The sequence below is a fragment of the Pogoniulus pusillus genome, chromosome 9 (genome assembly GCF_015220805.1).
Source record: "Pogoniulus pusillus isolate bPogPus1 chromosome 9, bPogPus1.pri, whole genome shotgun sequence".
Classification (NCBI taxonomy): Eukaryota; Metazoa; Chordata; class Aves; order Piciformes; family Lybiidae; genus Pogoniulus; species Pogoniulus pusillus.
This window is the reverse complement of record NC_087272.1, coordinates 5877518-5901889: the sequence shown is the minus strand read 5'-3', so window position 1 is coordinate 5901889 and position 24372 is coordinate 5877518. Positions and strand designations below refer to the sequence as shown.

The 24372-nt window shown below is 46.1% G+C and overlaps 1 protein-coding gene across 2 annotated transcripts in view; it reads left to right on the top strand.

Moving 5' to 3' along the window:
• Positions 1-24372, top strand: part of PPP3CA (protein phosphatase 3 catalytic subunit alpha) — a 249209-nt gene that overhangs the window by 208072 nt on the left and 16765 nt on the right. For both annotated transcript variants that reach the window (XM_064148387.1, XM_064148388.1), the window contains exons 9-10: positions 11357-11482; positions 15776-15850. In XM_064148387.1, the coding sequence (XP_064004457.1) occupies positions 11357-11482; positions 15776-15850 (201 nt within the window). The remainder of the gene's footprint in view (positions 1-11356; positions 11483-15775; positions 15851-24372) is intronic.

The following is a 24372-nucleotide window of genomic DNA, read 5'->3' as shown; positions in this document are numbered from 1 at the left end:
TGATTCCTTTCTGGCTTGATAGTTTTTTTTTTAATCATTTGGAAACTATTATGGTGGAAATCCAATATCATTAGCAACAACAAAAAACAGATTCCTGCACAAATAAGCAGTCATTGGTCACTGTGTAAAGGTTCCACTGAGTACAGCTGTTTGTAGCTTATCTGAGTTACAGTTTATTGCATTCTCTGTAATCCCCTCTAATGAAGTGTGGGGGGGGATGAACTTCTCCTCCTATATCTTGAAATGAGCAATAATGCTTACTTCCTCCTCTTCCCAGCAATGCTAAAGTTAATTCGTGTTCCTCTGTGAGCAAAACAAAATCATGTTTTTCTCAGTGTTATTCCATTGCAGAGAGATCAATCTTTCAGCATTTTAATTTGGATGTTGGCCTGCAAAGGAAGTAAGAAATTTTCTTTATTTATTTTAAACTTGCAAGACAAAGTTTCTTCAGACAGGTTGGAAGAGACCTCCAAGATCATCCAGTCCTACCTAGCACCCAGCCCTGTCCAGTCAACTAGACCATGGCACTAAGTGCCTCATCCAGGCTTCTCTTGAACACCTCCAGGGACAGTGCCTCCACCACCTCCCTGGGCAGCCCATTCCAATGCCAATCACTCTCTCTGCCAACAACTTCCTAGTATCCAGCCTGGACCTCCCCTGGCACAACTTGAGACTGTGTCCCCTTGTTCTGTTGCTGGTTGTCTGTGAGAAGAGACCAACTCCACCTGGCTACAACCTCCCTTGAGGTAGTTGTAGACAGCAATGAGGTCTGCCCTGAGCCTCCTCTTCTCCAGGCTGCACACCCTCAGCTCCCTCAGCCTCTCCTCATAGGGTTTGTGTTCCAGGCCCCTCACCAGCTTTGTTGCCCTTCTCTGGACATGTTCCAGCACCTCAACATCTCTCTTGAACTGAGGAGCCCAGAACTGGACACAGCACTCAGGGTGTGGCCTGACCAGTGCTGAGTACAGGGTCAGAATAACCTCCCTTGTCCTACTGGCCACACTGTTCCTGATCCAGGCCAGGATGCCATTGGCTCTCTTAGCCACCTGGGCACACTGCTGGCTCATGTTCAGCTACTATCCACCAGTACCCTCAGGTCCCTTTTTTCCTGGCTGCTCTCCAGCCACTCTGTCCCCAGCCTGTAGTGCTGCTTGGGGTTGTTGTGGCTAAAGTGCAGAACCCTGCACTTGGCCTTGTTCAATCTCATCCCATTGGTTTCTGCCCACCCATCCAGCCTGTCAAGGGAGATGAGACTGAATGATCTCTGGGAGGCCCTTCCAATCCCCACCATTCTGTGATGCTGTGGTAGTATTAAAAAGCTCAAATCTGAAATCACACAGTCTGGGTGGTGAAGAGAAGTGTCTCTGTTTTGGAAGGGAATGTTATTTTCCTAATTCCAGGATGCTCTGCAGCAGCAGGCAGGACTTAAAGCTGGTGGAAAACCTTTCTGGTGAAAAGCTGTAGGTCAGCTGCTGAGCTGCTGGTTACCTGTGGTCACAGATGAAGTTTGCATGTGCTGCTGGTGACATCTGGCCTGAGTGAGCAGTGGCACAAGATCAGCACCCAGTGTGTCACTTTAATGTATGATCTCTTGTAAATTTAGAGGCTGACCTTTAGTGCTTTGTGATGAATTTCTGTGGGATTTAACAGCCTCCTTTTCTCTCATTAGAACTTTTGACACGTTATTTCATGTGACTGATTGCACTGGCTCTTGGCATTTAAAGTACATCATGCATAGCTTTTTGTGCTGCATTGCTCATGCATCTTCATCTGGATAGCATTTGGGTGCTTGCTTACCTCTTCAAGAAAGAAAAAAAACACTATTCATCCTCAATCCATCCAAAACATGCTACTTGTTGGCTTCCTTGGTTTGCAGCAGTTGAACAGAGTTTCTGAATGACTGATTTCAGGAGGCCAAGGAAAGCATTTAAAGGTGTTACAGGACACCATGCACTGGTGCAGAACCAAATTCATTTGTATGGATCTTGTGGGGCTGGAGAAGGAGTTACTTTATGGCTAGTGCCTTCCTTTCCCATGTGAGTTCTTAGTACACTTCTGATTGTGACTCAGCTAATAATGTCACCCTAAATAAATTCTTGAGAGGCTTCTTCTCCCACTGATAGTGAGAGGTCATTTCTAAGAGCAGCATTGGTTAAGATACTTCTTTGGTTTTTAAAGGCTGCAAGGGGCTACAATGTTCATTTTCTACCCCAGGTTGATAGTTCTCATTCCTTTAGAAGTTGATGTACTTTTGTTCAGTAGAGATTTCTTCTGTCTCTCTATTCTGCCCTGGTGAGGCCACGTCTGGAGTACTGTGTCCAGTTCTGCAACCCTCAGTTCAAGAGGGACATAGAACTGCTCAAGAGAGTCCAGTGCAGAGCCACAAAGATGATGAGGAGAATGGAACATTTCTCTTAGAAGGAGAGCCTGAGGGAGCTGGGGCTGTGCTGCTGGGAAGAGATAAGGAGACTGAGGGGTGACTTCATTAAATACATAAAGGGTGAGTGCCAAGAGGAAGGAGCCAGGCTCTGCTGGGTGATGCTCGATGACAGGACAAGAGCCAATGGGTGGAAGCTGAGGCATAGGAAGTTTCATGGAAACCTGAGGAGGATTTTTTTCCCCTGTGAGGGTGACAGAACCCTGGAACAGGCTGCCCACAGGATTTATAGAGTCTCCCTCTCTGGAGATGCATTCCTGTGTCATCTGATATAGGTGATCCTGCTCTGGCAGGAGGTTGGACAGGATGGTCTTTCAAGGTCCCTTCCAGCCCCTGGCATTCTGTGATCCTTGTACTTCTTCAAAGCATTTTAGAAGGAGTGGGCTTCATTGCCAAATGTATCCAAGGGCTCATTCAATCCCCACTGGAGAACAGCTAGCAGGCTCAGGTATATCCTCAAAGAGCAGTAGGGAGACAACTTTCCTAGAGCAAAAAAGAGCTCAGCAGGGGTAGATGAAGATCAGCTACACAAACAAGACCATATTCAGCATATCTGCTATGAGTGATGCTGCTGTGGAACCTCTTCATGGGCTGCCTCACAGTGCCACCCCACTATAGGAATGTCTTGGCTTTGCTTCAGTGGGTTCTGGCACTACAGGGAGTTTCCTGTGTCCTTTTGGTTACTGGCCATGCCTCGTGGTGGCTGTGTGTGTGTAATTTGTCATGTGGCTGCTGGTCCTGTCAGAGCCCCAGCCCACACACATGCACAACTTGGAGTGCCAAAGTTAGATTTTCCAATTAGGAGGCTCTCATCAGGGGTTCCCTGTGTTATTGATGAAGAAAGAGAGAGAGATTTTTCAGGGGTTGATTCAAAAACTGCCTAGATACAGGAATCTTGTGTCCCTCCTCTTCCCAAGAGTATCCTCCTTCATTATTGTTATTCATACCTTCCACACTCATTATAATGCAGAGCATTGGCAAGGGGGAGGAATTGATGCATACTTATTTTGGCAACTTCAGAGCTTTGGTTCTCTGTCTTCAGAGCTTTCTCAAACAATTCTACTCTCATTTATATAAATAAGAGGCAAAACAGAGTTTTATTACTAAAACTTGTTACAAGGAATGCTGGTACACTGGTGATTCTCTGAGACTTCTCCTTCTGAAGAGGATCAAAAATCCTCATGCAAGAGGAGAAATGTTAACTGGATTGTGATAGTTGCTTGTGCCTTCAGGGCCCTGGAGGAAGGCTGTACTGGTGAAAAAAACTGAGAAAGCTGTCCAAGTACAGGTTTGCCCTTGCAATCTCCATCACCAGGAGAGATTCTCTGTAGTAATGGAATAAAAGGGTGCCAAAAAATTAGTACATTGTGTGATCACAGGATGTTAGGGGTTGGAAGGCACCCAAGGAAGTCATTGAGTCTAACCCCTCTGCCACAGCAGGACAATCCTATCTAACACAGATCACAGAGGAACACATCCAGACAGGCCTTGAAAGTCTTCATGGAAGGAGACTCCACAGACTCTCTGGGGAGCCTGTTCCAGTGCTCTGGGACCCTCACAGTAAAGAAGTTCCCCTTGGTGTTGAGGTGGAACCTCCTGTGCTGCAACTTACACCCATTGCTCCTTGTCCTGTCCCAGGGAGCAGTGAGCAGAGCCTGTCCTCCCACTCCTGGCCAGCCCTCAGATACTTATAAACATTTATCAAATCCTCTCTAAGTCTTCTTGAGACTAAGCAGCCCCAGGTCCCTCAGCCTCTCCTCATCAGCCATGCCCTCCAGTCCCCTCATCATCTTCATAGCCCTCTGCTAGACCCTCTCTAGCAGATCCCTATCCGTCTTCAACTGGGGAGCCCAAAACTGAACACAGTATTCAAGATGAGGTCTCACCAGGGCAGAGTAGAGGGGGAGGAGAACCTGCCTTGCTCTGCTGCACACACTCTTCCTAATACACTCTGGGATCCCATTGGCCTCCTTGTCCAGAAGGACACATTGCTGTGCCATGGTTAACTTGTTATCCACCAGGACCCCCAGGTCCCTCTCCACAGGGCTGCTCTCCAGCAGATCACCTCCCAGCCTGTACTGGTGCAGTTTGTTATTCCTGCCCAGGTGCAGGACTCTGCAGAGTGATCTGCTGGCCTTGTGCTGTGTCTAAACTTCCATTCCTACCTCTGACACCTCTTAGTGCCTCGATGAGGGTTTATTGTAATACTGTTTGTGCCCCAACAGAAAAACTACATGAAAGCTTTTACAGACGTTCTGCAGAGACAAGCATTGGCGACACTTCATGCTTCAGTGTCTGGCTGTTACTTGATTTAAGTGCATGCTTTTTGGGTGAATGAACAATTTTAACTAGATGCCTAAAGACAGACTGTTGTTTTTTGAAGACTTGTAAAAGATCAGGTTTCGTAGTGGTGAGATAACCAATCTGAAACTACTATAAAAAACAGGCAATGTGAGGTCTCTTCCAACATACTGCAATGCACTTGTGGTGTAGCTGAAAGTAAAAGCAGATGATGAAGGGGAGAAGCAAAGAAAGTGTACAGGGGAGTTTGGGATACTAGAAAAATCAAACCCAGCTGTGCTTTGGTATGTCTGTTAACATATGATAAGTAATACATCAATGAAGCATCTATAAAGTATCAGCATGTGGTATACCATCAGTACAAATTAAGCAATGTACCTGGTCCAAATAGATCTAACAGGAAATTATTCTCATATTGAAGAAAGGCAAAGGAATCCAGCTGGAAGACAAAGAGGATCTAGGAAAAAGAATAGCACTTTGGGAGAAAGAAAAGCAGTGTGACCTTCTGTTCGCCCTATCAGTTTTCTTTAATGCTTTGTCTCTGCTGTTGTGATGAGGTCTTGTCATGGAAACAAGAGCTTTTGAAGAGAACTGTCAGGGTATCTAGAGCCAATCTCATTACCAATGCAGGGAAAGACTAAACAGCCCCAGGTCCCTCAGCCTCTCCTCACAAGCCATGCCCTCCGGTCTCCTATCATCCTCCTAGCCCTCTGCTGGACTTTCTTTAGCAGATCCCTGTCCCTTTTCAACTGGGGAGCCCAAAACTGAACACAGTATTCAAGATGAGGTCTCATCAGGCAGAGTAGAGGGGCAGTAGAACCTCCCTTGATCTGCTGCACATACTCTTCCTAACACACCCCAGGATCCCATTGGCCTCCTTGGCCACAAGGGCACATTGCTGTGCCATGGTTAACTTGTTATCCACCAGGACCCCCAGGTCCCTCTCCACAGGGCTGCTCTCCAGCAGTTCACCTCCCAGCCTGTGCTGGTGCAGTTTGTTATTCCTCCCCAGGTGCAGGACTCTGCACTTGTCCTTGTTGAACTTCATCTGGTTCCTCTGTGCCCAGCTCTCCAGTCTGTCCAGGTCTCTCTGGATGGCCACACAGTCTTCAGCTGTATCAGCCAAGCCTCCCAGCTTGGTGTTGTCAGCAGATTTGCTTTCCTAGATGTGGAGAATTTGAAAGACCTTTCACTGCTTTTATTTTCTAAATGCAAGGTAAATCTTTTGAAAGGAAATTAATTGTCTTGTTTGCTAGAGTTATTTTAAGGTTGTTTATCTAAAAATATATCATTCATTCTGGGCCACTATTTCTACCCTGTTCATTTTTTTTTCCTTCTGATGGAAATGTTATCAATTAATTTATACTGAGAAAGTGATTCAGCAGATCTTGAAGTGGGATATAGAATCATAGAATCAACCAGGTTGGAAGAGACCTCCAAGCTTAGCCAGCCCAACCTAGCACCCAGCCCTGCCCAACCAGACCATGGCACTAAGTGCTCCAGCCAGGCTTGGCTTCAACACCTCCAGCCACAGCCACTCCACCACCTCCCTGGGCAGCCCATTCCAATGCCAATCACTCTCTCTGGAAACAATTTCCTCCTAACATCCAGCCTAGACCTCCCCTGGCACAACTTGAGACTGTGTCCCCTTGTTCTCTTGCTGCTTGCCTGGGAGAGGAGACCAACCCCCACCTGGCTACAACCTCCTTTCAGGTAGCTGTAGACAGCAATGAGGTCACTCCTAAGCCTTCTTTTCTCCAGGCTGCACACTCCCAGCTCCCTCAGCCTCTCCTCACAGGGCTTGTGTGTAGTGTCTTTTTCCTGAACTATTTGCCACACACATTAATGCTGTTCACATAGCATAAGGTCAACCTACAGGCTTTCAAATCAGCAACTGAGATGAGATTCCAGAGGGTTCTGAGACAAGCACTGGAATGGCACAAGAGACAGGAATGATCTGGCTTCACCTTTAGTCAAGGGAGATACCCCAAGGGAGTTTGGATGGCATTAAGTGCTTATATTTGACCCTGAGCCAGTTGGAGAGCTGTCCCCATTACTAGCTGAAGGAAAGAGGTTTCTTAACTACATATTTTTTGCCACCCATATTTCCAGCCTTAGGCACCTGTGTTAAGTGCTTCAAGCTAAATGGTACAAATGCCCTTTGCTTGCTGTGTTAGCGTTTCGTTGCCCTCTAATGTGATTTTAGCATCTGATATCCCAGTTTACTAGCTTTGGAAAGAAGCATAATGTCATTTGGGATATCTGCACATCTTCACTTTACAAAGCATTAGCTTCTTAAACTCATTTACAACAAATCAGGATAAAACATGTGTGGCTGTTAACAATAAAATAAGATTCATGCTCTGGTTGGTGATTATCTGCTATAAAACTGTGACTGGTGGCTTGGTCTGCTAGCATCTGTCTGCTTGGAAAGTGTAGAGCTTGCAGCCTGGAATGATAAGAAAATGTTGGAGAGAGTCAAGTTTTGCTCCATGATGAGTTTCATAACTAGGGAAACCCATCCCACATTCTTCTGTCTCCTCCATTAGCAACTGCATGACCTATAGGTGTGTAACCCTGACCTTCAAAAGGTTCCTGCTGCTTCAGGGCATCTGGGGTCTCCTATAGCTACTTAAACATTAAGTTGAGCAGCCCTGAGGAGAGGGACTTGGGGGTGCTGGTAGACAAGAAGCTCACCATGAGCCAGCAGTGTGCACTTACAGCCTGGAGGGACAACCAGATCCTGGGCTGCAGCAGGAGAAGTATGACCTGCAGCAGGGCGAGGGAGGTGATTCCCTCCCTCTACTGTGCTCTGCTGAGACCCCACCTGGAGTACTGCATCCAGTTCTGGAGCCCCCATTACAAGAAGGATGTGGCTCAAACTAGCACAGTCACTTGAGGAGGAGAACAGGTATTTGAAACATGGTTCCTAGCACCTGCTTTTGTAAGGTATTCAAGTCTATAAATTAATAAGGTGGTGTGAAGATTTCTTCTTTTTTTCCCAGTAATCTCAAAATAAATAATCTTGCTTTAAAATTCTCAACAAAACACAGCAAATACTTAATTGAATTTGATATTTTACAGCTCTTCTGCCTGTGGTTGAGGCCTTTTTAGAGTTTAAAAAGTTCCTTGTAAAAATCATCTATTCAACTTCCACCGAGTTTAAGAATAGACTTAATGGATAGATTGGAGAATTAATGGGAAGGGCAACTACCTCAGCTCACTATAATGATGAATTTGAAGTTTCAGTCCTTTTAAATGAAACTTCACAACCAAGAAGTGATTTTTCTTGTGTGGTTTTGACTCATTTTTGCTGTAAAGCCACAAACTATTTCTTTTTACTATGCAATTGTGTCATTGTAATAGAAGGAGAATGTTTTTCAGTCTGCCATATGTCATTTCAGGGGGGAAAAAAGATGGAAATACTAAGAGTATTAACACTTAGTGTTCTCCTTTTTGCTAATCACAGTATCACAGTATCACAGTATCATCAGTGTTGGAAGAGACCTCACAGATCATCAAGTCCAACCCTTTACCACAGAGCTCAAGGCCAGACCATGGCACCAAGTGCCACGGATGCCAACTTGTCAGATGAGGATGGACAAGAGTCAAATGTGGTTTGTTTAGAGGGGGTGTCTGCCTAGCAGCAGTTCTCATAAATACTAGAGAGCCATTTTCTCTGTCCATCAATCATAGAAGCATAGAATTGTCAGGGCTGGAAGGGATCCCAAGGATCATCCAGTTCCAACTCCCCTGCCATTGGCAGGGGCAGCTCACACTAGATTTCTCAGAGCTACATCCAGCCTGGCCTTAAAGATCTCTAGGGATAAGGCTTCTACCACCTCCCTGAGCAACCTGTTCTGGTGACTCATCACCCTGGTGAAAAACTTCTTCCTAACATCCAATCTGAATCTAGTTTTACTCCATTCCCCCCAGTCCTATCACTACCTGACATCCTAAAAAGTCCCTCCCCAGCTTTTTTGTAGGCCCCCTTCAGATACTAGAAGGCCACAAGAAGATCTCCTTGCAGCCTTCTCCTCTCCAGACTTAACACCCCCAACTTTCTCAGTCTGTCTCCATAGGAAAGGAGCTCAGCCCTCTGATCATCCTTGTGGCCCTTCTCTGGATATGCTCCAGCAGGTCCAGATCCTTCTTGTAATGGGGGCTCCAGAACTGGATGCAGTACTCCAGGTGGGGTCTCAGCAGAGCACAGTAGAGGAGGAGAATCACCTCCCTTGACCTGCTGCAGGTCATACTTCTCCTGCTGCAGCCCAGCATCTGGTTGTCCCTCCAGGCTGCAAGTGCACACTGCTGGCTCATGGTGAGCTTGTTGTCTACCAGCTCCCCCAAGTTCCTGTCCCTGGGGCTGCTCTCAAGAGCAATGACTAAGCTTCAGAAACAACCAGGTCACTCTGGACTCTGTCCACAAAATAGAAGACCTTTAGAAACCTGTTGAGTTTTAATGGAAAGCAAAGGTTGAATGCATTAAAAAATATTTTCTCTTGTCTGATTGACTGAGAATTAGTCAGTGAGAGCAGATGAATGATTGGAAAAAAAGGGTTCAGCATTGCAATATGCTCCATTTCCTTGAGATGCTGTGCCAGGTTGCAGCTGTAGTTCTTTACTGCCTGCCCCCTGCAACTGTGTTCTTCCCTAAGGTGCCACAGGTGGGAAGACTGGAGGAAAGGGGAGAGCAAAGTATAATACCCCTCCTTCACCTGTGGGTTTTTCAGAGGGGTTTTTCTGACATACTTCTGATTCATGCTTTTTCATTATTTATTAATACATTATTGTGTACTCAGCACTGCTCAGGCCACACCTTGTGTGCTGTGTCCAGTTCTGGGCTCCTCAATTCAAGAGAGATGTTGAGGTGCTGGAAGGTGTCCACAAGAGGGCGACAAAGCTGGTGAGGGTCCTGGAGCACAGCCCTGTGAGGAGAGGCTGAGGGAGCTGGGGGTGTGCAGCCTGGAGAAGAGGAGGCTCAGGGCAGACCTCATTGGTGTCTACAGCTACCTGAAGGGAGGCTGTAGCCAGGTGGGGTTGGGCTCTGCTGCCAGGCAAGCAGCAACAGAACAAGGGGACACAGTCTCAAGTTGTGCTGGGGGAGGTCTAGGCTGGATGTTAGGAGGAAGTTGTTGTCAGAGAGAGTGATTGGCATTGGAATGGGCTGCCCAGGGAGGTGGTGGAGTCACCATTCAAAAACAGCCTGAATGAGGCACTTAGTGCCATGGTCTAGTTGATAGGATAGGGCTGGGTGCTAGGTTGGACTGGATGATCCTGCAGGTCTCTTCCAACCTGGTTGATTCTATGATTCTAAGCCACATTCAGTCATTTTCATCTGACTTCTGACTCCACAGACCCTGGCTACAACTGTGGCCTCTTCTAGAATCCTGTTTCTTGCATGCTTTGTGATACTTTGATTTACTTCATTCTGTCAATATTGCAAAACCAGGTTAATCAGATCATGTTCAGATACCAACCCAAAGTCCATTGACAAGTTAACACTGAACTTTGTGCAGCACTTTAATGCACTATGGCATAACTCTCTATCCTTCTGCCCACCGCAGGTGTAGTCTGTGAGTGTCTGCATTGACAAGGGTGACAGGAGTTTGAAATGATGCAAGGCTAGTTGTATCACTATTCATTCCCTCATTTTGATTCATACTATCAAAAGCACAGTCCTGTGTGCCTAGAGTTTGAAAACCTTGGGAAGTGTCATCTGTTGTCCAATACTACAAATGAAATATGTCCAAAATGTTCATTGGATCACAGAATCATAGAATCAAACAAGTTGGAAGAGACCTCCAAAGATCATCCACTCCAACCTATCACCCAGCCCTATCCAGTCAACTAGTACAAGGCATTAAGTGCCTCATGCAATCTTTTCTTGAGCACCTCCAAGGATGGTGACTCCACCACCTCCCTGGGCAGCCCATTCCAATGCCAATCACTCTCTCTGACAAGAACTTCCTCCTAATATCCAGCCTAGACCTCCCTCGGCACAACTTGAGTCTGTGTCCCCTTGTTCTGTTGCTGCTTGCCTGGCAGAACAGGCTGACCCCCACCTGGCTACAGCCTTCCTTTAGGTAGTTGTAGACAGCAATGAAGTCACTCCTACGCCTCCTCTTCTCCAGGCTGCACACCCTCAGCTCCCTCAGCCTCTCATCATAGGGTTTGTATTCCAGGCCCCTCACCATCTTTGTCACCCTTCTCTGGACACATTGCAGTATCTCAAGCTCTTGAGTGATAAGTGTTTTTCTCTGTTACCTCCAAAGTACATTTGTGAGGAGCTCAGACAGCTGTGTGAAATGAGTGGTTATGGATGCTCTGCCTGGTGCCCCACTGCTTGCAAATCTCAGAGCCTACATTCATGAGCACTCAGAATTATTGATTCACTTACCAACCCCCCTTAGTGCCAGGGAAAGCTGACAGCAGTGCTTTCAGGCTGGAAATGGCTTGCAGCTTGAGGCAGCATCCTATTACAGGTAGCAGTCAAGTGGTGCCACTGGGTCAAGTGACTGAAAGCTGCTGAGCAGCCCTGCAGGCTGAGCGTTACTGGTCTGGTAGCCAGTCACACCCGTGTAGCTGATGCCTCTTTTGCTTCTCTCCTCCTTCTAGCTGCAGTATTGAAATACGAGAACAACGTTATGAATATCAGACAGTTCAACTGCTCCCCTCATCCCTACTGGCTTCCAAACTTCATGGATGTGTTTACCTGGTCCTTGCCGTTTGTGGGTGAGAAAGGTATGTAAATGGGCTCTGCTCGTTGAAGCTGCACACTGGTTTCTTAGTCACTGTTCCTGTGGCCCTGTTTATTTGAAGTGGTAAGAAGAGTCTGAAGACATCAGATGGCTTGCTTGCATGGATGAATTTGAAGAAACAGGCCTCAGAGAGGCAAGCAATCCCCAATGGTTAATCATACCTCTCATATGTTCTTACGGTTTCCAGTCTTTCCAGGGTGTAATGCCACTTCATTCCTGCTGCAGAAACACATCTTATGGCATTGCAGGCCAGAGGTGCATTCACTAAATGAAATTATTTCTAGCTATTCCTTTACAAGCTCTTGGGCATTCCCTTGAATGTTGCCTGCTGCTCAAGGGATGTGACAACAGGCTTTATCATGGTGACACCCTTATCCAGCTGACCTTTCTGATAAGGTGACAATGGGTTGCTTTTTCACCAGCAAACACAGAGCTAGTCATGCTAAGACTCAGTCTGGTTAACTGTCCCAGGAGAGAATAGAGAGATAGCTGGAAGAGGGAAAACCTGCTCCTCTGCCCTGGGCATGCTGGTGAGAAGACTCTCAAGAACATAAACGAAGCTTTATTGAAACACGATGCTCTTCTTGTTGCCTGAAGATAGCTTCATGCTATGAATGGCAAGCACACAAAAGGCATGAAAACACTTTGGGCTAACATGGTAAATGTATACATAATGCAAACCACTTAAACCCCAAGCCCTTTTATTCAGGGCCTGAGATGAAGCTTGCTTTGATCCATTCAACCATCCATTATAGTATATTGCTTCAGCAGCAATTACTGCCAAAAACCCTGTAATAAACTCTTAAAAGCTGCTTGGAATAACAGTTCTCTCTTAATAGGCAACTGGAAATACAGCCAGCTGTGGCTCTTACCTGCAGTCATCACGGGCTTTGTTTTCAGCTACTCTTTTGTGTTGGGAAAGCCACTGGTGAGACGCCTGAGGTCTGGGTGAACAAAGCGAATAGACAATGAAGCAGGGATTAACAAAGAGCAGACAGCTGTTTCCACTAACGGAGACATTGCATAATCCACCCTGACTCCTGTTACAGGCTCTTGTGAAGCAGATAAAATACTTCATTTTCTCTGGCCCTCAACTCAACCAGACCAGTTTTAGCATGGGCTGGTTCTCCAGGCACGTTGCAGTCCTGCAAGGAGTTCTGCAACACTCTTTTTTTCAGAGGCTTCACATATGTGGCCTCCTCAGGTGGGACTACAGGCTGCACAATCAGATTTCACAGTGTCACCAAGGTTGGAAGAGACCTCACAGATCATCAAGTCCAACCCTTTACCACAGAGCTCAAGGCCAGACCATGGCACCAAGTGCCACGTCCAATCCTGCCTTGAACAGCTCCAGAGACAGCGACTCCACCACCTCCCCGGGCAGCCCATTCCAGTGTCCAATGACTCTCTCAGGGAAGAACTTTCTCCTCACCTCCAGCCTAAATTTCCCCTGGCACAGCTTGAGGCTGTGTCCTCTTGTTCTGGTGCTGGCTACCTGAGAGAAGAGAGCAACCTCCTCCTGGCCACAACCACCCCTCAGGTAGTTGTAGACAGCAATAAGGTCACCCCTGAGCCTCCTCTTCTCCAGGCTAACCAATCCCAGCTCCCTCAGCCTCTCCTCGTAGGGCTGTGCTCAAGGCCTCTCCCCAGCCTCGTCGCCCTTCTCTGGGCACTCTCAAGCATCTCAATGTCCCTCCTAAACTGGGGGGCCCAGAACTGAACACAGCACTCAAGGTGTGGTCTAACCAGTGCAGAGTACAGGGGCAGAATGACCTCCCTGCTCCTGCTGACCACACCATTCCTGATGCAGGCCAGGATGCCACTGGCTCTCTTGGCCACCTGGGCACACTGCTGGCTCATGTTCAGGCAGGTATCAATCAGCACCCCCAGATCCCTCTCTGTCTGGCTGCTCTCCAGCCACTCCGACCCCAGCCTGTATCTCTGCATGGGGTTGTTGTGGCCAAAGTGCAGCACCAGCACTTGGAGCTATTGAACACCATCCCCTTGGGCTCTGCCCATCTGTCCAGGTGGTCAAGGTCCTGCTGCAGAGCCCTTCTGCCCTCCAACCCAGCCACATCTGCCCCTGAGATTTTGAGGCTCTGGATACTCCTTCCTCTGCTTTTTTGTGAGGCTTCCCTCCCCCCTTTTGTATCTTCCCAATGGTCAGTCTTTCCAATATTCTTGACATTTTTAGAGCCCCAGAGGTGAAATCTGTATTTTCCCTTTCTCTGCAAAACAAAATGCATGGATTTAGAAGCTGATCTTCTACACAGCTTTTTTCTTTCTTTCTTTTTTTTTTAATAGATCCCCTCCCCCTCAAAGGCCAACCAAGGTAGGAAACTGTTAGTTTCACTGGTCATTCTTAACGTGGAAGGTCATTCCACTAATCCTGTCAAAGGAAAACATTAAATCCTTCACTAATGTAGGAAAAATGTAGTTTTGTCCTACCCTTCTAATGTTCCAAGCCATCACAGTTGTTACAGAGGAGGATTTTAATAACCACTTGATTAAAAATGTTGAAGTTTCAACCTGTGTAGCTAGTGCAAGACTAGACCTGCCTGGTAACCCTTTTAATGATGCTTACCACCTGTAGATGTAGTGGAGTCTTTCTCAAGCTGCTAATAATTTCACATTTTACCTAGTAACTCTGGCTTTTTTTGATCTTTAAATTGCATTTCCTTGATTGTGAATTTTGCTGGATTTTTTGTTTGTTTGTTTTGGGGTTTTCTATGGCTCTTCTTACTCTCTGTGCTCTCTGGTTAGTGTCTCACTGATACCTCTTCACAAAGAACTGGGCATATATGGTTAGGGGTAGCCTAGATTCATAGAATCAGTCAGGGTTGGAAGGGACCACAAGGATCATCCACTTCCAACCCCCTGCCATGCCTAGGGACACCCTACCCTAGAGCAGACTGCCCACAGCCTCATCCAGCCTGGCCTTAAACACTCCAGCCATGGGGCCTCAACCACCTCCCTGGGCAACCCATTCCAGCCTCTCACCACTCTCAACAACTTCCTCCTCACATCCAGTCTGAACCTACCCATCTCCAGCTCTGCTCCATTCCCCCTAGTCCTGTCACTCCCTGACAGCCTAAAAGGTCACTCCCCAGCTTTTTTGTAGGCCCCCATCAGATTCTGGAAGGCCACAAGAAGGTCACCTGGGAGCCTCCTATTCTGCAGACTGAACAGCTCCAACTCTTTCAGCCTGTTCTCACAGCAGAGCTGCTGTAGCCCTCTGAGCATCCCAGTGGCCCTTCTCTGGACACACTCCAGCATCTCCACATCCTTCTTGTAATGGGGGTTCCAGAACTGGATGCAGTACTCCAGGTGGAGTCTCAGCAGAGCAGAGTAGAAGGGGAGAATCACTTCCCTCAACCTGCAGGTCACACTTCTCCTGGTGCACCCCAGGATCTGGTTATCCCTCCAGGCTGCAAGTGCACACTACTGGCTCAAGTTGAGCTTCTCATCGACCAGCACCCCCAGGTCCCTCTCCTCAGGGCTGCTCTCCAGCCACTCGCTGCCCAGCCTGGGTTTGTACTTGGGATTGCCTCGACCCAGATACAGGACATTTGGTCTTGTTGAACCTGAGGTCTTGTTGAGCCTGAGGCTGACCTTTCCGTGCTCAAACTGCAAAGTAAGTGAGCTGAATATATTGTGATTTTACCAATAGTGATGTTTCTATTGAATATAGAATTGGTAGTTTTCTTTACTGAATATAGAGTAATTTCAGGGGAAGGGACCTAGAATGATCATCCTTGGACACTGCCCCTTTGTGGACATCCTTACCAGATCTGGTGTTTCATGGAGATGAAAGTGCAGTGTATAAAGCCTGGAGAAATAAATGAGTATTCTCTGATCCCTCTTGCTGTACACTTTTCAATTGGAATGTCATTGGGAAATCAACTTCTGCTGCAGTGGAGCAGCAAGAGGAAAGCAAGAGAGCTGTGTAATCCAGCTGGAGTGGAAGGCAAAAATATAGTAGAGGAGAAAATAAAAGTTAATCTAGTTCATTGGCAATTGCAAAAAAAGAGAGAGTGTAAGCACATTTTAAGCTCTTATTTGTTGTGGTGTTTGTTATATGTGGAACATTTCTATACATGCCTGGACATTTTATTAACTGCACAAGACCCTTGAAGCATAGGATAAGCTCCTGCAGTTTAAAAAGTGAGTGCCCTTTCTGTACTGCATTTTCATCTGCACTTCTGTAGCTAGGACTTGCTCTCTGACAGACCAGAAAACCATACTACCAACATTTTGCATTTGTTTTCCATTTCAGTGACAGAGATGCTGGTAAATGTGCTGAATATCTGCTCAGATGATGAACTGGGAACAGAGGAAGATGGCTTTGATGGTAAGAGCCTCCTGCCCTTGGTTGAGATTGTTTGCCTTGAAACTACTTTAAAAGCTTATTTACTAACCCTGGGATAATTTTCTGAGTCTCATTTAAATCCTGTGGCACTGAAAGCAACTGTTGTGCTGCACTCCAGTGGGTTTGCTTGCTGCATGCTTTCAAAAGAATTAATGGATCTTCTGCCCTGTTCTAACCCTTTCCTTGGTCTCACTATTTTAGCTAAAAAAAAAAAACCCAACACAAAATAATTACTTCCCTCTGTGAAACCTGATTTTGTTGTCACAAAGAAGTCAGGTGTTGATTTCATGCATAAAGTCTCAGGAGTGCCCACAGAAAGATTAATTAGGTCAATGAGATAACCTTAATACAGTGAAATAAGCTTTCTGCACAGAATCACAGAATCAGTCAGGGTTGGAAGGGACCACAAGGATCATCTAGTTCTAACTCCCCTGCCATGGGCAGGGACACCCTACCCTAGAGCAGGTTGGCCAGAGCCTCATCCAGCCTGGCCTTAAACACCTCCAGGGATGGAGTCTCAACCATGTCCCTGGGCAACCCATTCCAGCCTCTCACCACTCTCATGCTGAACAACTTCCTCTGCACTTCCTCCTCTGAATCTCTCCACCTCCAGCTTTGCTCCATTCCCCCCAGTCCTGTCACTCTCTGATAGCCTAAAATGTCCCTCCCCAGCTTTTTTGTAGGCTGCCTTCAGATCCTGAAAGGCCACACCTTCCAAACCATCAGTACAACAACTTTGCAAGTCTCACACTTGCAGTATTTCACTAATTACCTCGTGAGGCACTCATGTATCTAAAAGACTTTGAAAGACAACAGAATCAGTGAAATTAAATGTGCAAATACAGCTAAGTGTTCCAAACTGACATTTCTGCTAAGGAGAGAAGAATGACCACTTGTGTTATCATTTGGACTGGGATGCCTATGATGATAAATTGCCTTGTACCTGTTGGTCTGAATGCAAATAGTATTTTCTGTCTTGCAATTTGGAGGTTCTTAAAAAGCCAGTCTATTTTACTAAGACGTTATTAAGCTGTGCAAGCATCAAGTGTAGTTCTCCCCAGTGTTCCTTCTCAGTTGAGCAAAACTGAAAAGGAAAAACAAAATCCCATCCATCCTGTATCACAGTATCACCAAGGTTGGAAGAGACCTCATAGATCATCAAGTCCAACCCTTTAGCACAGAGCTCAAGGCCAGACCATGGCACCAAGTGCCACGTCCAATCCTGCCTTGAACAGCTCCAGGGACAGCGACTCCACCACCAGCCCGGGCAGCCCATTCCAGTGTCCAATGACTCTCTCAGGGAAGAACTTTCTCCTCACCTCCAGCCAAAATCTCCCCTGGCATAGATTGAGGCTGTGTCCTCTTGTTCTGGTGCTGGCCACCTGAGAGAAGAGAGCAACCTCCTCCTGGCCACAACCACCCCTCAGGTAGTTGTAGACAGTAGTAAGGTCACCCCTGAGGCTCCTCTTCTCCAGGCTAACCAATCCCAGCTCCCTCAGCCTCTCCTCGTAGGGCTATGCTCAAGGCCTTTCCCCAGCCTCGTTACCCTTCTTGCTGTGAATGCTTTCAGTGTTTAAAACAAGCAGAAAACCAACAGAAATGCTAACAATGTTTTTAAGAGAAGCTGGAGAAGTCTAGCACTGTGAAGCGTTCTCAGGATGTTTGTAGGCAGAACAGGGAGAATGAAGAACACTGAAGCAAGGCAAATATTTAATGAAGCTGTAATTAATAATTAAACTTCTCTCTGCAAGTCTTTAGTCTTTGGAAGCAGAAGCTAGATCGTGGGGGTTGACAAATGTTTCCTTTGTGGTGGAGAAGAAGGGTATGGATGATAGCCCTTGGGTTTTACTCCCCAAAAGCCAGATGGAGTTCTGCATCTGCCATGGAGCGTGGACGTGAACAATTATCTTGCAGGACTTGGGACAAAGAGTGGATTTATTGAAACCAGTAATCAGTGGAGGGAAGAAAACACCTGTTTGAATATCATGCCCAATTTTTTTTTCTCATGAAATTCAAATAAGTAGCTACTGTGTAATTAAAGCAGCATGTGCAACACTACAGAGGCACACAACGAGTAAAAACTCCGTCAGATTAAATACAGTAGCAACAAAACCATCTGCTTAAAATCCTTGGCTTCAAGAAAGTGCTTAAGTGCAGGCTGAAATGCCACTGAATGCAAAGCCAAAGCAAAGGCTTTAGTGGAGGGATTTTAAAATGAATTCAACATTGACCTCTAATGCTTTCTTTTAAAGTTGCTTCCATCAAGCATAGACAGGCCAATGCACGTAGCGCTTCTCTGAAGTTTTAGTGTGTCAGCTTTCCTGTGCCTAAGTTACACTTCAGGAGCACGTTTCCAAAGGCAGAGTCAGAAATGATGAGACCTCAGGGGGTCTTTGGGGACATCTGTCCTCTCTCCAGTTGCAGGAGTTCTCTGCATCTGCTGCAGTTTTTCTGGGAAGAGGATGAATTCCCCCCTCCTTCTCCTTAGGAGTTTTCTCCACAGCACTCCCTCAGACGTGGAGTTTGCAGCATTGCAGATGTCTAAGCAGGGAGACAGGCTGAAATTCTCTGGGCTTGCATATGTGTGTACTGCATAATGATAGGACTCTTAATCCCAGAGTCATGGGTTCAAGCCCCACATTGGGTGCCAAAATAAATAGTGTGATGGTTTGGGTGTTCCCTGCTCCCCCCCCCCCCCCCAACTTTGTAAAGTCACCCAGACTAGACTGAGCAGCTCTGGAAATTGAATGAAGCTTTATATTTACAGCTTAGCACAATATACAAGCAGATATTTATAACATATAAAGTTATATAGAGAAATATACAAGGTAAAAGAGTAATACAGAAACACAACAGCCCTCCCAGAAACCTCAGTCCCCAGGAGGGGTTCCCAACCACCCTTCCACCTTCTCCCACCCCTCTCTACCTTACCCCAGATGTTGCCTTGTGCCCCAGGAAGATTGGAGGGTCGGCCAGGGTGGGTTAGGAAGCAGGTGGATTAGTCACAAAGATGGTAGGTAAGGTTAGAGAGAGAAATGCAACCCAAAGCCCAGACATAGAGTGACTGTGTAATCTTATTTATACTCTTGTTCTTATACATCTCAGCAAGCCTATGAGTGCAGTAGACATCACCGTTGCTTCCCTTTCACAGCCTGTAATTCAGTTCTTCTCACCAGAACATTCTAGCTGGCTTCAAACTAGCACAATAGTTAACAGCCTTAAAGTTTGCAGATAGAGTAATGAAACCCTTCCTGGTGCTGTTCTCCAAATCTGCTTTCTGGTTTTTCAGTACAAATGATTCTTCTGTGTAAAACATTATACTAAGGGAGATACTAGAAATGTCTTCTCTGGCATGTGTGGCTAAAACCAGAGCTGGCATATATTCCTGTCTGCTTTCCCAGATAATCCCCCTAGAGCTGTCAAATGAGATCTGTGGCACTGGTGCTGCAGCTTGCTGTGGGTGCGCCCTTGTGCCTCCAGCCGGAGTCGCCGTCCCTGGGGCACTTCAAGGCAAGGTTGGACGTGGCACTTGGTGCTATGGTCTAGCCTTGAGCTCTGTGGTAAAGGGTTGGACTTGATGATCTGTGAGGTCTCTTCCAACCCTGATGATACTGTGATACTGTGATAACTGTTGGGCTCGTGGGATTGGTATACGTGGAAAAGACTGCAGGATTCAGGCATAAAAAAAAAAATGAGGATTGATGTAAATTTAAATATAGGCTGATAACTTCAATGATTTCCTGGTGGCTTCTCATCTATTATCTGTGCAACAAAGCAAAATCCTCTTTCTCTCAAAAACAGTTGAGTTCCCTCTCTTTTACTGGTTGGTTTGTTTGCTTGCTTTCCTTAGGAGCTTGCCTTTTAGGGGAAGGAACTACAAGATGCATTTAGTTTGTGTTCTTGAAAACAGGGTGGAATGATGCTCAGCTTAAAACTGTGTATAGGGTTAACACTCCTAGGGGAGTAACCCTGAACCTGACCCTAGGGGTCTTGGCCCCTCCCCAGGGGTGGGCCACCCTCCAGGTGATGGTTAGCCCACTCCCCGTGGTATAAAAGAGAGAGGAACTTCCTGTCTCTTGTTCTTTTTCCTTGGCTCCCTCTTGACCCACACACTCATACTGCATACCAGCACACCACGTGGCAGCCACAAGGCAGAGACACCATCACATTGCTCGGGTTGTATCCATCCCTTGTTGTATTTTGCTGTTTTCCCTTCCTTATCCTTTGTAAACTCCCCTACCTCCAATACCTTTTCTAAGTTATTGTTAAACTTTTCCTTTTTAACTTCCAAATCGAGTGAGATTGATTTATTTGGGTGTGCTTACCTCTTTCTCTCTCCCTATCTTTGGGAAAAGGAGGGGGAAGAGGGGAGGGCACTCTATAAATTCTATAAATTGTCATTGGGTCTATTAAATTTATTAGAGTCTCTGGGAACCTGCATTAGAACCCAAGACAATTTATTTGGCGCCCCAAACTGCTTCTGTAATACCTGTGTATTGACAGTCTTAGAGTGGTTCAACGTTTCGTTATTCAATAGCTTCAGCTGAGCTTCCTTAGAGGACTGCAGCAGGACAGTCTTGTTTACCCAGTGACATTTTTCTGCAGCATGGAAGGAGATGCCTGCTATCTGCAACAGCAGATGCATTTTATTTCTTTATTTCCATCATGGGTTATTTTTATATCATCAGTGCTTTTCAGGGCTTGCAGCTGATTTCCTTTCTCTCCTTGCAGTTTGAACGTGCCCTGAGCTGGGTTCCCTCGTGTAATGAGAATGATCCATTGCTATATTTTGCACTGATCATTCATTTCATTTGTTACTTTCTCTTACACTTTCCTGCCCTCTGTCTTACGCCCTCACTTCCTCCCTTCAAAACAAAGCCCCATCAGTGTTGCCTGACCTCACTGCATGGTGTTCTTGTGAGAATTATTAGTATTATTATTAGTAGTAGTAGTAGTGTTGTTGTTGTTATTACTATTATTGTTGCTATTATTATTTCTGTGCACTAGCCATGAGCAGGATGCTCAACAACATGTGTTCTTTATTTTGAGGAGGGGTGATGTCTTTCTTTTTCACTCTCTTGGTTTTGGTGGGTTTTTTTTGCTTGGTTGGGGGTTTTGTTGGGTTTTGTTTTAATTTGTTTTTTGGGGTAACAGGAGGGCTGGGTGGTTTTTGTTGTTATTTTGAGGTTGTTTTTTTGTGTTTGGTTTTTTTTTCGCTTAACAAAACACATCATGGGAAAGCAATCAGTTTGTTGGAGCCAGTTTCTGTGTTGCTTAGTGGGACAAAGCCTAAACAGCAATCCTAGTGCCCTTAATCTCTTACATCCCTGCTGGCCTGTAATGGTCTTTTTGGTTTCAATTGCTTTGAAAATGGGAGGATATGATAGGTCAGGTTTTCTTACCTCCTCTTACAGTGCTTCCCTGTTTGCAGTGCTGGTTGCAATATAATTTGATCCAGCAAAAAATTGCTTGGCTGGACAATAACCAGTAGCTCATCTGCTGTATGGTTTGTACATCAAATGTATTATTTAGCAGTAGGAGCTGCAAATGCTTCTACCTAGCCAGCATATAGTCAAGAGTCCTGTTTCATTTTAATTAGCAGCATTTCTGGCCTCGTGCATTTAATTGAAGAAGCTAAGCTGCTAATTAAAAGGGTCCAGTGATGTAATAGTCAACTTGACACAAACACTGCATGTTATGTAAGTGTTGCTGTCATGATTTGGCATAAAGGCATTCCTGAATTACCTGCATTAATTTTTGTGTTGCCTTCAACATTGCAGCTGATGCTCTCACAGTGCTAGCTGCAGCATTTGTTCTCACTTGGAATACAGATTTCCCCAGTACAGTGTGGTAGTTCAAGTCTAAAGAGATTTACTAAGTCAAACACTTGCTGATCAAAACCTAGCCCTGCTGCAGCAGCAGGCACAGCTCTTCACTGAAACAAACTGCACCCAGGGCAAGCTCTGCACCAGCCAGAGGGACTGACTGAAGACAAGCAAAGGCCTCGTCATTAGTTCTCAGTTACTCTCCGATGCTTTGGTAAAGGTGTTCGTGGTACTATCTGAGTATCAGTATCACAATATCACCAAGGTTGGAAGAGACCTCACAGATCATCAAGTCCAACCCTTTAGCACAGAGCTCAAGGCTAGACCATGGCACCAAGTGCCACGTCCAACCTTGCCTTGAACTGCCCCAGGGATGACGACTCCACCACCTCCCCAGGCAGCCCATTCCAGTAGCCAATGAAATGATAGGGATTGGAAGAGACCTCCAGAAATCATTGACTCTCTGAAGAAGGAGACTCGACAACGTCTCTGGGCAGCCTGTTCCAGTGCTCTGTCACCCTCACAGTAAAGCTTTTCCTGATGTTGAGGTGGAACTTGCTGTGTTTCAGTTTGTACCTGTTACCTCTCATCCTACTGAAAACAGGAGGAGCTGAGTTCGTTTTTAACTGGGAGAGAGATGAAGGGGATTTTCCCACTAGTTTATGTTTGTTCTTTCTCTAAACCAGCGAAGTTGATGGGCAAAGGGGCATTTTGGTGTCATTCATTCGTTTGGCCCAGTACTGCTGGTTTTTAAACCTAAAGCTTTTTCTTATGTGAGAGAGATTGTGGCGCATTGGTGTGCTCAGCCCCTGAACCAACCTAACATCATGCACCAACCTAGCAGCAGTGTCCCCAGAGTACACAAGATGATACTGTTCTGGCTGGGCACGGAGTGCCTCCTTTGTCTTCACCACAGTTGAATTTAAAGCACTTGTGCTGTGGTGGTGTTTGATTTGATAACTGATCAGTGTGCATTTGAACACAAAAGCAGAGGCGGTACAGAGCGCAAACGTTGGTAGAAGCAGCAGACGTGTCTATGTCAGTGAGCTGTTCTGTCAGGAATGAAATAAACTGGAAGAATTGGCTGGATTCCTCAAAGAAAAGAGGTGTTGTCAGGCAGGCACACCCCGCATAAAATGAGGGGGGCTGTCTAGGAGAAGTGATTAAGCCTCAGCAAGCAGCTGCAATAGTGTAGAAGAAAGTTACGTGTTTAAAGGGTAGTAACACCAAGGCTGAGCTTCACTGCTGGTCTGCCTGCATGGGGGTTTCTTGCAAAACCTGCTAACCAAGCTTTATGCTCAAAAGACTTCTGATCTTCCCCCTCCCCCCCATCATTCTCATTCTGTTTCTTTCTTTTTTCCATGTTCCCTGCCTAATCTTGTCCTTTTCTGTTTTGCAGACTTTACTTAAACATTGGTGTTGTCAAATGTTCTCTATATTATTTTCTATTTTCATTCTGCAAACATCTCTGATCTTTTTCTTTCCCCCCCTCTTTGGAATTCATAAGAAGATGCCATTTGTGCACAGAAGAAAGGTATTCAATAACCTGGAAGGCTTAAGTTCCATTAATTTTCCTAATGCTTAATTAGGTAATATGTATTAATATATTAGGACAGTAGCGAGAGATTAGGGCTGAGGTCTTTGCTCAATGTTGTTTCCTGTCTTCTCAGTCCTACACCTCAGAATATTTTCAGAGTTTGTAGTTGTTTTTTTCTACATTGTTCTGCTTCTTAATCTGCAGACCTGAATTACACTTCTCATAAGTCCTACATACCCAGCTTGCAAGATCTGTGTTTGGATGCTACAACTCTGAAATCCAGTAGAACTTGTGCCCAGGTGACCAGGAGAGCCAATGGCATCCTGGCCTGCATCAGGAACTGTGTGGCCAGTAGGACAAGGGAGGTTATTCTTCCCCTGTACTCAGCACTGGTCAGGCCACACCTTGAGTGCTGTGTCCAGTTCTGGGCCCCTCAATTCAAGAGAGATGTTGAGATACTGGAATGTGTCCAGAGAAGGGCAATGAAGCTGGTGAGAGGCCTGGAACACAAATCCTATGAGGAGAGGCTGAGGGAGCTGGAGGTGTGCAGCCTGGAGAAGGGGAGGCTCAGGGGTGACCTCATTGCTGTCTACAACTACCTGAAGGGAGGCTGTAGCCAGGTGGGGGTCAGTCTCTTCTGCCAGGCAAGCAGCAACAGAACAAGGGGACACAGTCTCAAGTTGTGCCAGGGGAGGTCTAGGCTGGGTGTTAGGAGGAAGTTCTTCACAGAGAGTGATTGGCATTGGAATGGGCTGCCCAGGGAGGTGGTGGAGTTGCCATCCGTGGAGGTGTTACAGAAAAGCCTGGATGTGAGGCACTTAGTGCCATGGTCTAGTTGATTGGCTAGGGCTGGGTGCTAGGTTGGACTGGCTGATCTTGGAGGTCTCTTCCACCCTGGTTGATTCTATGATTCTATGATTGTGATGTGTAGTACTTTTCAGGTTGCACTCTTGAACTTCCAGGGCAGGAGTTTCCAGGCAGCATCCATACAAGGCAAGGTTCTACCTCGTATTCATAGAATCATTCAACGGCTCAGGTTGGAAGGGACCTCAGACCTACTCAAACCTCCCAGCCCATGCAGGGATGCCTCTCAAATAGACTTTATTGCCCAAGGCGTCATCCTATCAGTCCTTAAACATCTC